The following is a 14,492-nucleotide window of genomic DNA, read 5'->3' on the forward strand; positions in this document are numbered from 1 at the left end:
TAGCTATGGCGCAAATCTGGTATACAGAGAGCAAGTCGATCTGAAGGTATTCGGCGAAGTTAATTCTCGGTACCCAGCAGCTATCTCCGTTTAACCGGCCATAATATTCCAGATATTTAGTGTTGTATACGGATGTCGCAGAGAAACTGCTATCGGGTATAATAGATCTGTTCTCAACTCCGACCGGGGTATCTATACAGAACGTCACTAAAGCAAAGATAAAAAGCAGTTAGAGTGTTGGTTTTTTGTTTATAAACAGCTAAACGCTTTACACAAGTACAGTCCAACCCAGCCCTTACCCATGTACAACATTGACTTTTTTGACATTTGACATTTTTTGCTAATAGTTATCAGATATATATATATATATATATATATATATATATATATATATATATATATATATATATATATATATATATATATATATATAAAATGATGGTTGAAGGCTTTCATAGAAAGTGCTCAATACTCGAAAGTAGAGCGGTGTATAGTGTTGGTTTGAGAAAAATACAAACTACATAGGTTTCCCTACAGGTCTGTTTCGTGGTTGCCCACTCATGATGAGTGATGAGTGGGCAACCACGAAACAGACCTGTAGGGAAACCTATGTAGTTTGTATTTTTCTCAAACCAACACTATATATATATATATATATATATATATATATATATATATATATATATATATAGATTGCTTTAATAAAAAAAAACGGTAAAGCAGTTTGTTCGTTTTAATTGATTAATATTTTATTACCTTGAGTTTCACAGTCACTTCCCGTAAACCCAGCAGAACAAGTGCAGTTGTAGCCAGAGTTGTCTTTGTCGTTAATGCAGGTTGCATTGTTTTGGCAGGGACTTGAATACGGTTTTATTACTAAGAAGGAGTAGAATACCATTCATCAATACTAAAGAAATTGATTTTTTTTTTCTTTATTTATCTAGTTAATAACAATTTCCTTGAGTTTCACAATCATTTTCCGTAAGCCCGGCCGAATAAAGTGCAGTTGTAACCAGAGTTTTCTTTCTTATTAACGCTAGTTGCGCCTTTTTGCAGTGACTTGAATCACCCGTTATAACTTTGAAGAAATAGCGTAAAGCACCAATAAAAAAAACCTTTTTTTTCGCTCTATTTGATTTATATTTTGTTACCTTGAGTTTCACAGTCACTTCTCGTAAACCCAGCAGAACAAGTGCAGTTGTAGCCAGAGTTGTCGTCCTTGTTAATGCAGGTTGCATTGTTTTTGCAAGGAATTGAATCACATGGTTTTACTACGAAAGAATAGAACACCATTCATCAATACTAAAGGATTTGCATCTGTTTTCCTGTTTATTTTGTTCAGAAAAATTTTTCTTTATTTTCACAATCTTTTTCCGTAAACCCGGTCGAACAAAGTGCAGCAACCAGCGTTTTCTTCCTTATTAACGCAAGTTGCGCCGTTTTTGCAATGACTTGAATCAGACGTTATAACTTTGAAGAAATAGAAAAGTACCGATCAAAAGTCAAAGCATTTTTGTTTTGTTTTAATTGATTAATATTTTGTTACCTTGAGTTTCACAGTCACTTCCTGTAAACCCAGTAGAACAAGTGCAGTCGTAGCCAGAGTTTTCGTCCTTGTTAGTGCAGGTTGAATTGTTTTTGCAAGGACTTGAACCACACGGTTTCACTACGAATAAATAGAATACCATTTATCAATACTAAATAATTTGCGGAGAAACTGCTAGCGGGTATAATAGTTTTGTTTTCGACTCCGACCGGGGTACCTATTCAAGACTTTGTTGCTAAAGCAAAGACAAAAAGCAGTTAGAGTGTTGGTAGAGTATTGCAGTCAACACGTGAACCAATAGCACATAATATATGTAATATTTAGGCATTGCATAGAAGCATTAATCGCTTAATAATTAAAGAAATATTAAATTTTATTATATTTCTGTTTTTGACGACGTCGACGATTTCGCAAATTACGCGACCACGTTGTTATACCCCCTTCTCCCACCCTTGACATCTACATGACACATAAGTTTAGTTGTGATACGATGTTTCGGCATCAGGGTAGTTTCACTTTATTGACGTCATCAATGACGTCACGTGACCATCTTACTGATCCCCTCCACTCAACCCTTTGCGCCAATTGGGATTGATTTGGCTGTCTTACCACGGGCGGGATTTGCGCATGTGCCTGAGGATGATTCTTTCGGACATTCACAGCGATGAGTGTTGTTCTCAAAGTTCACTCTACAAATGTACTCCTCGGTGCAATTGCAGGAATTCTGGGGAAGGAAGAGGACCAAGATTCTTAGAAACTTGAATTTCTTAGAAACAAGAACAGTTATTGAAGCTTCTCATCTAATGTATGAAAACAGCCCGACTGATATGACCTTCTTCTAAGACCATGTGACACAGCCATTTAAGACCACCCTTCATTCTTAAAGAGACTTCCATTTTGACAGAGAATACCTTGGGATTAGAAATATTCATATAATGGTTAGATTTTAATAATTGGTTAATTACGGCGAATCGTGGTTCCATTTAATCCAGTGGTATGGGTTTCCGAATGCCTTTGAAGCGCTGGGATTAAATCGCTAAGCACTATATAACTCGTCAAAATCAAGATGGCGAGCCAGCCGTTGCCGAGAAAGAACAGGATTCTATTTCAAATTTGGATCTTACTGAATAAATATATTATAGCTAGAGAAGAGAGTATAAAAAGATCGATATGTAACTGAACAAAAACTAAAAAATAAAAATTTAAAGGCTAACACTTCTAAATATGGTTACCCTGGCTGCGAATTACAGATGTTTTCAGATGTTATCGCGGAATGTTTGGCGAATTTCGGCAAAATTCGGTTGCATTACTTCCAGTACTGTAGCAGGGTAAATACGGTATCTGGTTTCCGGATAACGAATTGAGCGAGAGACAAGTACAACGACAGTTTTCAAGGTAAAAAGAATGATGAATAATTGGCATCTCACCTCTGCAGATCGATACCGAAAATCAGGCTTGTCTACCAGGTCACGTGGGTGCATCTTGTGGTCTGAGTTACTCAGGTTACATATTTTGGGGCCTCCGCTGATTGGTCCATAGCTGTAGGAAAGGCACCCATCAGTGAACCAGCACTTAATACGACACTGAGTTTCTGATTCAGCAGTGACGCTCCTGATATCGTGGTTGACTAGGGTTTTGTTGAGATGTACTCTTTCCCATATCATCTTTTTGCAACCATCAGTGACGACTGAAACAGATAGCATATAATATTAATATTATTATAATATGCTTAGCCTGATTTTTGTAGAACTTTGTTGAGCGATTTGTACAAGTGGTCACAATCTTGTTAAAGGGGCACGGTTACGGAAGTGTGATTTTAGTAATATTTCGGTAATCACTTAAATCAAAGTCTTGACCATCCAGGTTTATTAAAAAAAATTTTAATTGAACAAACTATACTTTCTTATATTATTAGGGTTTGACGTCACACATCGAGCAAATGTAATGTATTGAAAATATTACACTTGGGCGAAGTAATCCTAATGTTATGTTGTTTCGGGTTTTTTTATTATTTCAGTTTAGAGAGCCCCTTTATTTTATAGTCCTTCTCTTTGGATTTTTTTGGTATTTTGAAATGAATGATGTCTATTCTTACACACAAAACAATCATACATCCCAATTTCGATTATGAAGTTAAGAAAGAATCGCTTACAACAACTGTAATCTCGAAAGAGAACAATAGAGAAAACGAGTGAACACCGTAACCGGCTCAAGATAACAAAATAGCAATAAAGATAAGAAGTAAAAGAATTAGAATATCTTTCTATGGTAACGACGCACTCTTTGGTAACGATGCACTCTTAGAACCCATGTGTCGTAGCCCGCAGTGCATAATGAGTATCCAATTATTAGGTGAATAAAAGTCAATATAAACCAGGTTTACAAAGGCATTCTTATTTATGCAACCTTAAACATTTTCATGGGGAGCATTAGTGTCGCAGTTGGCAGAGGATCTCTTTGTAGTGCCTTTGCTCCGAGGGTTTGTCGCTGATTTCCCTCCAACAACATAAAAACAACAATTTCGATTTAAGTTGTATTCCGTGGTCACCCATGACTCGTATGACGGCAACCCGAGGTGCCTTTATGCCCCAAACCGTGCACGCTGTATGCTCTCGTAATTCATTCAAGCTGCGAGGTGGGTTATTTGCCGATTAGCTTTACAAATTTATTTTATTTAGTTTATTCATTTATTTCAGAGATCAAGATTTGGCCACTACTACGATACCCATGAGCCATAGTGGGTTAAGCCCCGTGCAAACTGCGCTAGCATTTCTGGCCAGACGCAATGTTGGCGCAGTTTGACCACCGTGTTGGGAGGTGCTGGCGAAAGCTGGCGAGTGTTGGCGAAACTTTGATTGAGTTCAAACTTTTGGCTAGCACTTCGTAAGGAATTTACTTCGTCTAGTGATCATTTAAGCATATCAGAGCTTTGCTGACGCTATTTGCACACAAACCCAACAATGCTGGGCTCATTTGCATCTTCTCAATAGCGACAAATAGCAAATAATGCTGTTCAAAGAGAGAAAACATACCGCAATTTTTTTGGTCGTAAAAACGATATATGACTGAAATGTATCATACAGAACACAATCCTACGTGCTATTTTCTATTTTTTTTTTCGTTGTTTTTCATCGTCCTCTTGTCATTTGGAGTAATGAAAATTGACCGCTAAAACGTCATGATACGAAATAGACCCAAATTCAACCGGAATCCAGGGGAATCGTGGATTGTCTTTGCTAAACACAAATAAAATACCGGAACCTTGTGTTGCCTTTTGTCCCGTCATGCATCAAACGCCAGTCAAGCGTGAACAACTTATTACCCACAAACTGGCCATGTGTTGGGGCAGTTTGCACGCTGGCCTAATAATGCTGGCGGGTGCTTAGTTAGAATGACCACGAGACAAAAGAAATGCTGCCGAAGTTCTGGCCAAAAAATTGAGCTCAATCAAAATCTCGCCAGAACCTCCCAACACGATGTTCAAACTGCGCCAACATTGCTGGGCCAACGTCTCGCCAGCGTCTCGCCAGCAATGCTGGTGCGCCGTTTGTATAGGGCTTTATGACATTTGGATTCAAGAGAGTGCAACCTGAAATAACAAGGGCGGTAGGAACATAGTTTGTTAGGCTAAATTGGCTGAAACGTGCCTTGTTTGCGACGCGCTCTCCGTTTTCTATTAGAAAACCCGGTGAAGTTACGTTGCGTAATATGAGCTACTACGTAGTGGTGCGCGAGCTGTCCCCGACGCTCTAGCCGAAACGTGCCCGACGCTCTAGCCGAAACTTGCCCGAGTAAAAAAAAAATAATATCGACTAAAAAAATAATATTTTCTTAGTCGACCGCGTCAAAAACAAGGTAGATTTCAGCCAATTTAGCCTAAGAAGCTATGTTTCTTCCGCCCTTGAAATAGGTGTATTGTATTTGATGATGAGAAGTTGTTCTTAAAACCTTTCACCTATATCAATCTAGCTAAAACAAAGCATAGATCAACTTTAAAATTCTGAAAAGGGAATTTAATTTGTTTGAAATTTGAATTTTCTACCGATCTTTGAAAATTTTCCTGGTCGCGCAAAAGGAGATTGAATCGAGTGAATAATTCCAAGTTTTTTTGGGAAAACTTAAAACAACGTATTTTCCTTAAATCCGTTAACCCATTGACTCCTGGCTTTTTTGGAGCTGAATTTACCAAAAACAGACTGAAAACAGATACCTCCCCCCCTATTCTGAGTTTTATACAGCCCGTCAAAGTCAAACACAGCTGCACCTAGTCAGCGGTATCCAAGCTTTCCAGCAGTGCTTTGCGGTCCCCACTTTTAATCCCTCGTCGATGTGCTGAAGCCAGCACAAGTTGATGGTTGCTTGTATTTTTCATCAAAAATACAGCTATGAGCATATTAGGAGAGTGTCTCAGGACATCATGAAGTCTTTTGGGGCATAATTGAGTGCCTTGCTTATGGATATTTGCAAGCAAAGGTGGATTCATGATGATTTTTTCTTGTTTGGCTTTGCCCGGATGAGAAAATAATTTTCTAATGAATCACCACAGCTCTCCTAAATGGTGTCTTTTCTGAAACCAAATTGATTGCAAAATTGTTTACACTGCTATTCTGGGTCTGTATGACCTGGAATTGATTCGTTTGGCTTCGGGGTGAAAAGACTTATAAAAACCATCTGACTTTGGGGAGAGGAGTGTTGACTGGCCCTCCCCTCGTGAATTTTCCCCTGTATCTCCCAGAATGCTTTGCAATACGTAAACATATTTTCGTGGTTGTACAATCCTTCAAGGAATGGGCATTGTGTTTTGAGGCCAAGGAAATGTACCTGGAGGATCAGAATAAAGGTATCTATTTGTGTCTTGAGCTGTGTTTGCTGATCTCTCTCCCTTGTGTGGTATTTTGAGCGTTTTATTGAGAGGGGTGATTCTGCTTTTCTCTCCTTGTTTCGATTTGAGATTTGTCAAAGAACCTGTGCTATTATTTGGCTTAAGAGTAGATGCCAGCACCTTGGTTGGATGCATATCTGCAAGACCATTTATCCCTTAGACTGATGCCTGAGTATCTTCATCTTGTTGTGTTTATTTTGAATTTATGAATTTTTTGGGTTGTGGGTACTTCCCAAAGCCGGTACAGGCCGGTTCAGGGGTCAATGTGTTTACCAACACACCCTAAAAATCATGCTTGCCTCACTGCCTGAGAACAATGCATTTTTTGCAAGCTTAGGTGCATACAACAGTGTAGGCAAATTCTGCTTGATATACAAACAAGCCTCCTTTAAGTTATGGCTGATATTCTAACAGATAATTCTTATGTTAAAACCATTAGGGAAACCACAGGGAGCCCAAATTCTATAAAAATATTTGCCTTTATAAATTCAAAGCAGCAGTGTCAACCCACTTTTGGTACTTTTCCTGTATATTCACCGTCAAAGTAATCTTATCACAAAACCTTGCCTGAATCTGATGTTTTCTTGGGCATTTTTTTCTAAAAAAGCTATGCATATCATCCCTATCAATGAGTCCAGTCATGTCCAAGTAAAAAAAATTCTATTTTCTAGGTTAAAGATATTCACTTGCTAGAAATGGCATATATGTGATCCAATCCACTGGTGTATGTCACAGCACAAGTCTAAAAAGGTCTAGTTATTTTGATTAAAATCTAGGGGTGGTTGATTAACCCATTGACTCCTGGCTTTTTTGGAGCTGAATTTACCAAAAACAGACTGAAAACAGATACCTCCCCCCCTATTCTGAGTTTTATACAGCCCGTCAAAGTCAAACACAGCTGCACCTAGTCAGCGGTATCCAAGCTTTCCAGCAGTGCTTTGCGGTCCCCACTTTTAATCCCTCGTCGATGTGCTGAAGCCAGCACAAGTTGATGGTTGCTTGTATTTTTCATCAAAAATACAGCTATGAGCATATTAGGAGAGTGTCTCAGGACATCATGAAGTCTTTTGGGGCATAATTGAGTGCCTTGCTTATGGATATTTGCAAGCAAAGGTGGATTCATGATGATTTTTTCTTGTTTGGCTTTGCCCGGATGAGAAAATAATTTTCTAATGAATCACCACAGCTCTCCTAAATGGTGTCTTTTCTGAAACCAAATTGATTGCAAAATTTTTACACTGCTATTCTGGGTCTGTATGACCTGGAATTGATTCGTTTGGCTTCGGGGTGAAAAGACTTATAAAAACCATCTGACTTTGGGGAGAGGAGTGTTGACTGGCCCTCCCCTCGTGAATTTTCCCCTGTATCTCCCAGAATGCTTTGCAATACGTAAACATATTTTCGTGGTTGTACAATCCTTCAAGGAATGGGCATTGTGTTTTGAGGCCAAGGAAATGTACCTGGAGGATCAGAATAAAGGTATCTATTTGTGTCTTGAGCTGTGTTTGCTGATCTCTCTCCCTTGTGTGGTATTTTGAGCGTTTTATTGAGAGGGGTGATTCTGCTTTTCTCTCCTTGTTCGATTTGAGATTTGTCAAAGAACCTGTGCTATTATTTGGCTTAAGAGTAGATGCCAGCACCTTGGTTGGATGCATATCTGCAAGACCATTTATCCCTTAGACTGATGCCTGAGTATCTTCATCTTGTTGTGTTTATTTTGAATTTATGAATTTTTTGGGTTGTGGGTACTTCCCAAAGCCGGTACAGGCCGGTTCAGGGGTCAATGTGTTAAAATCCAGAGAAAGCAATACCACAAAATATTGGCGAATTGTTTTCTATTGCAATGCTACCCACAATTTTTATTGCAATGCTACCCACAAATAGTTTAAAGTCGAGAATTGTATGCGAAAAAAGAAAATATCGCTTTGTTGTAAGCTTTGTTGTAGGTTTCAAAAACAGCGCGCGCTCGTTAGAATGTCGCCATACTTGATTGCGAATGCAGCGCGTGCGCACAATGCAAAAACAATTCAAAGACTAAAAAATATCTGCTTAATTTGGCAGATTTGTTTCCTTAAGTTAAATAATCATTTGTCTACCAGGTGGAGATATAAAGATGACGGTAAAAGTTGTAACCACACAACGTTCTTCAGCAATAACTAAGAAGACATGAAAACTTGTTTAGACCTTCATTTTGCAGTTAGAAAATAATATCTGAAGAAATAGTACATTTCTTATGTTTTTTTTCTAGAAGCACTGAATACACTGCATTTTCAGGTTTTACTTATTTTGTGAGTTGATTTTGAAGAGCGTTGAGGTATTTGAACATAGCACTAGCATATGATGCATTAACATCATCATAAGAGTATCTCAAATCATTCGATTCAAGAGTTAGGATTAACTCAAATAAATATTATTTTTTTGGTTATAACATGTCAATTTAGTCTTTAAACATGATTATTAAAAAAAGAATTCAAACTCACCGATTGCAGTTAGTACGATATAAATTGTCCCCAGAGCATATATCGAACGATGCAAACTTATCATCTCTAATTTCTCTGAGTTTATTTTTGTCATCTTGGGCTCACTTCATCTAGAGAACTGGTAGCCGCAACTTCACTACAAACTGACATAAACAGTTTTCAGACAGGTGTACTCAAATTTCGTCAACAATCTTTTGCTTTCGTGAAATTCTATTGAAATTGTAACCATAGATATCAATATTATAAGAATGCAAGGGTAAATTTTGATTAGTTTTAATAAAGTTGTAATAACTTTCTTTCATGACGATTGGTAGTACGTATCTTTCTATGTAATGAAACTCCTAGCAGTTTTAAAAACATATTTGTTTTGTCTGCTCACCGCAGGGCTTCCGCGTCAATATTATCTACTTGTTTCGGTTTTAGATTTCCCAGTATCTCGAAAATGCCTGCCTGTTACTTCAAATGCAAGAAAGGGTACAAGCTGCACATTTTCAGACACTGGGAATAAGATAGGACATGATAAGTAATGGAAATCTAAACGGAGATGAAGACGTTTTGATTTTTCAAATATTTTTTTTAATCAGCAGTGGTGCCTTTTACACAAGAGCAGTTGAACCAGGTCGAATAAACCCGTGAGGATCTCAGCGATCGAGCTGCTTACACATCATGCCACGGAATGTTCTAGAAATGTTCTAGAAAGTTCCCAAGGAGTGATTTTCCAACAATAAGGATTTTATTAATATTTAACTAGATGCTTTTAGAGCATGTACCCGGGCTTCATTGTAGAGTTACCAGAGGTTATTATAAGCTTGCAAACATTGACTTGTCGCAATATTTTTCCATACGCACAAGTCAAGGAATTACCTTTGAGGAAACACCTCCCATGGAATTTTCAGTGCTCCTTAACTACTGGAAATTCCAGGTGTCTTCAATACCCCCTTCCCTGGAATTTCAAAAACAAAATTTTGCAACCTTAACAGGACCCTTCCACTTGGAATTTCCTGTGTTTCCATGGCGTTTTGACCCCTCACCCTCGGAATTTCCAGTTGCTTAAATAGACCCCCTATATTTGGAATCTCCAGGTCCTTGAACCCCCAGCAAATTCTGGCTAATCCCTGGAATGTTTTGATGGTGTTTTCTAACACAATGGGCTGTCTTTGGACACCAACAAATGCAACCCGGTGGATCTAAAAGCATGGAGTGGTTACCTCTTCTGCAGGCAAAGCTTAACCTCAGGGTGCAGGGTCTGAGAGCGTGCCTTTATATTCTCTCATTTGCAGCTATGGACAGCTTAGTACCTTTAAGAGTTGGTCATTGTTTATTATCAAGTATTCAAAATAACAGGTCAATGCTTACAACTCTATCATATATATCATTTTTACAGCGGTTTCCATAAACTTGTACAAAAAAGAGCACTAGCCAAAGTGAAGTAAAGAGAACAAGATAGAGTAATGGTGATAAGCACCTACTCTGATAAGCTGAACTGTATTCCATGGGGTCACTGGGTTATGTAAACCACTTAAAGTCCATAAACCTTTCAGAGTTGATAGACTTTGTCAATTCTTTATATTTTCATCTTCCAAATGGTACGTGGTTCATTCATCATGGTTGTCTCTCGAGCCGAGAAAGACGATACGTTGAATCTCATCTTATTTGTGGACACGCATGTGGCTACGCAGACCAAAGTCCGATGCACAGATGCGGTTGCAGATGGGGCATGGGACGCCAGTTGTCGGGACAGAGGCAGAAGCAGCTCGGTGACGCCGGTCACGTGCAGCCGTAAGGCGACTACGACGGTCACCCTCAAAGGACTGCACCGCATTACTTGTGAGGGCACGCCAGCAGGTTCTATTGGACGCCGCCGCCTCGAGCTGTCGAGGCAGGAGACTTGTCCATTTGAGGTTGGATTTGAGGTTGTCTTTGTACCTCTTCTTTGGGCGACCCTTCTTGCGGTAACCAGACCCTAGCTCACTGTAAAACACCTGCCGTGGAATTCTTGACTCCTCCATGCGAATGACGTGGCCAGACCAACGAAGCTGGGCTTGGAGTATCTTGGCATCAATGCTTGTGGTGTCAGCTCTGTCTAGGACTTCGGGGTTTGTAATGCGGTCCTGCCAGCGTATGCGCATGATTGCCCGCAGAGAGCGTGTGTGGAATTGTTCCAGCTTCTTGATATGGCTACGGTACAGGGTCCAAGTCTCGCAGCCGTATAGTAGTGACGGGAGGACGATAGCATTATAAACCTTCAGCTTTGTTGACAGGCGAATGTCCTGATGTTGTAAGACTTTGGTAAGGAGTTTGCCCAATGCATGGCTCGCTTTCTGGATCCTGGCCGCAATCTCTTTGTACAGTGTGTTGTCGTTGGAGATGGTGCTGCCCAGGTACACGAATGAGTCGACATTCTTCAGCTATGTGCCATCGATGGTTATACATGGCTGCTGGGGGATACTGTCTGGTGCGGGTTGAAAGAGAACTTCCGTCTTACTGAGACTGATTGTCAGGCCGAACAACTTTGATGCTTCAGAGAACTTGTCCACGATAGTCTGTAGATGATTCTCCTGGTGAGCCATCAGCGCGCAGTCGTCGGCGAACAGGGCATCAAGTATTAGCCTTTCCATGGTCTTTGTCTTTGCCGTAAGACGTCGCAGGTCAAACAGTGAGCCGTCCAGCCGGTACCTGATGTAGACACCAAGGTCAAGGTCTCGCACAGCGTGAAGCAGTACCTTGGTGAAGAAGAGATTAAACAACACTGGAACAAGCACACAGCCTTGTTTCACACCGTTGGAGATACTGAAGCTCTCAGAGGGCTCACCATCGGACAGGACTTCACCCGTCATGTCGTCGTGGAACAGCCTAATCAAGGTTGTAAACTTTGCAGGGCATCCAAGCTTACTGAGGATAATCCACAATGCTTCGCGGTTGACGGTGTCGAAAGCTTTGGTGAGGTCGATGAAGACTGCGTAAAGGTTCATATTCTGCTCAAGGCACTTCTCCTGGATCTGTCTTACTGCAAATACCATGTCAACTGTGCATCTACCAGGGCGGAAGCCGCACTGTGACTCAGGGAGATTTTTCTCTGCAACGGATGGAATCAGCCTGTTCAGCATGATGCGGGCGAGGATTTTTCCGGCGATCGTGAGAAGGGATATACCCCTGTGACAGGGCGACTATTGATGCATCACGTAGGTCGGCAGGCATTACTTCCTCGTCCCAGATGCTGATCAGGACGCTGTGAAAAGCGTGCAGGGCCTCATCGCTAAGGGCCTTGTACACCTCCGCTGGTATAGCGCTTGTAACAGAGAGGTAGACGTAACTTCGTCAGCCTTTCGTTGACACCTGTAGGTAAGTCTGGAAGTTCTTTCAGTAGACTTGTCCTAATAGCCAGTCCAACCCCGTGGATCCTGTCTTCGTGTGCGGCCTTCCCTTTCCAAAAGAAAGTGTAACCGCTGGTCTGTTCCGTAAGAGAACCTTCATCGGCGAGGCGGGCCTCGCTCAAAGCTGCGATGTCGATGTTGTAGCGTGCTAGTTCTTTGGCGACTAGAGCCGTTCTCCTTTGGGGTCTTGTTATGATTCCTCCGTCCATAGGGGTACGGACATTCCATGCTCCTAAGAGTAGTTTATTTTTTCTTCTATCGCTTCGACCGCATAGATGGATGATCTGCCAGCCGCGGCTTGCTGGCCAGATGCAGTAGGGCAGGCAATGTTTAGACCACCTTTTCTAGGTCCCTCCCTTACTAGGGTGAGCAGTGCTGTCCTGAAGAGGGCTGCTCAGTCGTCATGGATGCTGCCAAACTTGTCTGCTGCCCTGGGTACAGAGAAAGAGCTGCCATCTGTCCATGGCCGCCTACGTGCAGGTTTTTGACTACAACTCCCAGTGTTCACCTCCACCTGTTGCTTTCGCCAATCACCCATCGCCGTAGGGCTTATTGAAGAAGTAAGATGAAGAAAGATAATAAGATGAAAGTACAACGAAACCTGTGCGAGAAAGATATTATAGTGGAAAAGCCGTAGCACAGGGGCAATCCCACTCTCTCTGCCGCAGAAGCCAGAATCCAGTGGTACGAAGAGTCGTCACGGCTGGTGACTTCCTTGGCCGCAGTGTGATGGCCGTGACGTCTTTAGTGCTCTGTCACGCCCTAAGCATTCCACGGTGCCTTGCTGCAACGCCTTCCCAGCCATTAAACCCAAAGTGGGCATTTTCTACCTGATCCGCCATAGCAGTCTTTTCTCGGTGATTCGGGTGAGCAAATCCCTAGATGGATTGCCTACCAAGGCTAACAGGCTCCATCTGCCCAGAAGGGAATATACCGTCCCTGGTTCGGTCCCTGGTATAACATTTTGTCTAAGACAGGTGCACCACGTGAAGGTAGTTATACAGGAATTAGGTGACCAGAGCCGTGGGGAGTATTCCCCCTAAGCACCCTAAACACCACACGTGGTTCGTATGGACCCTATAAAACACGCGTTCGCGCGAATAACTCAAATCTGTAATATTGAGATATTTTGGTCAACCTTCGGAAAAAAGGCCTTGAACTAAAAGGCCCGGGTCCATTCATTTGTGACGTAGATCGAGATGTCAACCAAATTATATGAGAAAACATAATGCGCGCGCTAAACCGGTTCCCGTCTTCATGTCTTAGTTATTGCTGAAGAACGTTGTGTGGTTACAACTTTATAACCGTCATCTTTATATCTAATGATTATTTAACTTCAGGAAACAAATCTGCAAAATTTAGCAGATTGTTTTTAGATTGGTTTTAGTGAATTGTTTTTGCATTGTGTGCGCGCGCTGCATTCGCAATCAAGTATGGCGACATTTTCACGAGCGCGCGCTGTTTTTGAAACCTACAACAAAACGATATTTTCGTTATTTCGCATACAATTCTCGACTTTAAATTATTCTACGCTTAATTGTGGGTAGCATTGCAATAGAAAACAATTCGCCAATATTTTGTGGTATTGCCGTCTCAGAATTTTAACGGATTTAAGGAAAATTAGTTGTTTCAGATTTTCCCGCCAAAACTTGGAATTATTCACTCGATACAATCTCCTTTCGTGCGGCCAGGAAAATTTTCAAAGATCTTTAGAAAATTCAAATTTCAATCAAATTCAATTCCCTTTTTAGAATTTGATTGAAGTTTATCTATGCTTTGTTTTGGCTAGATTTATATTAATGAAAGGTTTTAAGAACTTTAAGTAGTTTCGTTAGAACAAAAAATATGTACACTTAGTTCAGGAAATCGCAAAAAAATATCGTTATTTTAAAAGTAGTCTAATTTACAATATGGTTATTAGGGTTCTTTAATCTTTAATCTTTAATTAGGATAATTGCCCCTAGCAAGCTAATCCGGCAATGAGAAAAAAAAAAAAAAAAAAAAAAAAAAGCTGACTACAACAACGGAATAAATAAATAAATAATAATAAATAATACATAAATAAACAGTACAATCAAGTAATAATAATGATACACAAAAAACACATTAAAAACAAATAAATAAAGCATACGATCATTGCAGGATTAGCTCGCTAGGCAAGGCCGCACGAAATTGTGTTACAGTTGATATATTGTTAAAGCATGATTGAG

General features: G+C 40.5%; 1 protein-coding gene across 1 annotated transcript; it reads right to left on the reverse strand.

The window, feature by feature from the left end:
• Nucleotides 1-1,137: 1,137 nt before the first annotated feature.
• LOC5499900 (neurogenic locus notch homolog protein 2) lies at nt 1,138-11,037 on the reverse strand. The gene is made up of 5 exons (XM_001621395.3): nt 10,590-11,037; nt 2,974-3,233; nt 2,156-2,270; nt 1,547-1,666; nt 1,138-1,271 (listed from the first exon to the last, which is right to left on the reverse strand). The coding sequence occupies exons 1-5, from the start codon at nt 11,035-11,037 to the stop codon at nt 1,138-1,140; spliced, it is 1,077 nt and encodes a 358-aa protein (XP_001621445.3).
• Between the last annotated feature and the right edge of the window lie 3,455 nt (nt 11,038-14,492).

Source organism: Nematostella vectensis, chromosome 15 (assembly GCF_932526225.1).
Source record: "Nematostella vectensis chromosome 15, jaNemVect1.1, whole genome shotgun sequence".
Taxonomy (NCBI): Eukaryota; Metazoa; Cnidaria; class Anthozoa; order Actiniaria; family Edwardsiidae; genus Nematostella; species Nematostella vectensis.

Bases quoted from the DNA above. Each gene is read 5' to 3' on its own strand.
- LOC5499900 (XM_001621395.3), bottom strand. From the start codon at position 11,037: ATGCGCATACGCTGGCAGGACCGCATTACAAACCCCGAAGTCCTAGAC. The intron at 3,234-10,589 runs GTCTGCGTAGCC...TATCTGTTTCAG, and splicing joins CATCTGTGCATCGGACTTTG to TCGTCACTGATGGTTGCAAA. The intron at 1,272-1,546 runs GTAACAAAATAT...ATTCTTTCGTAG, and splicing joins AAGTGACTGTGAAACTCAAG to TAAAACCATGTGATTCAATT.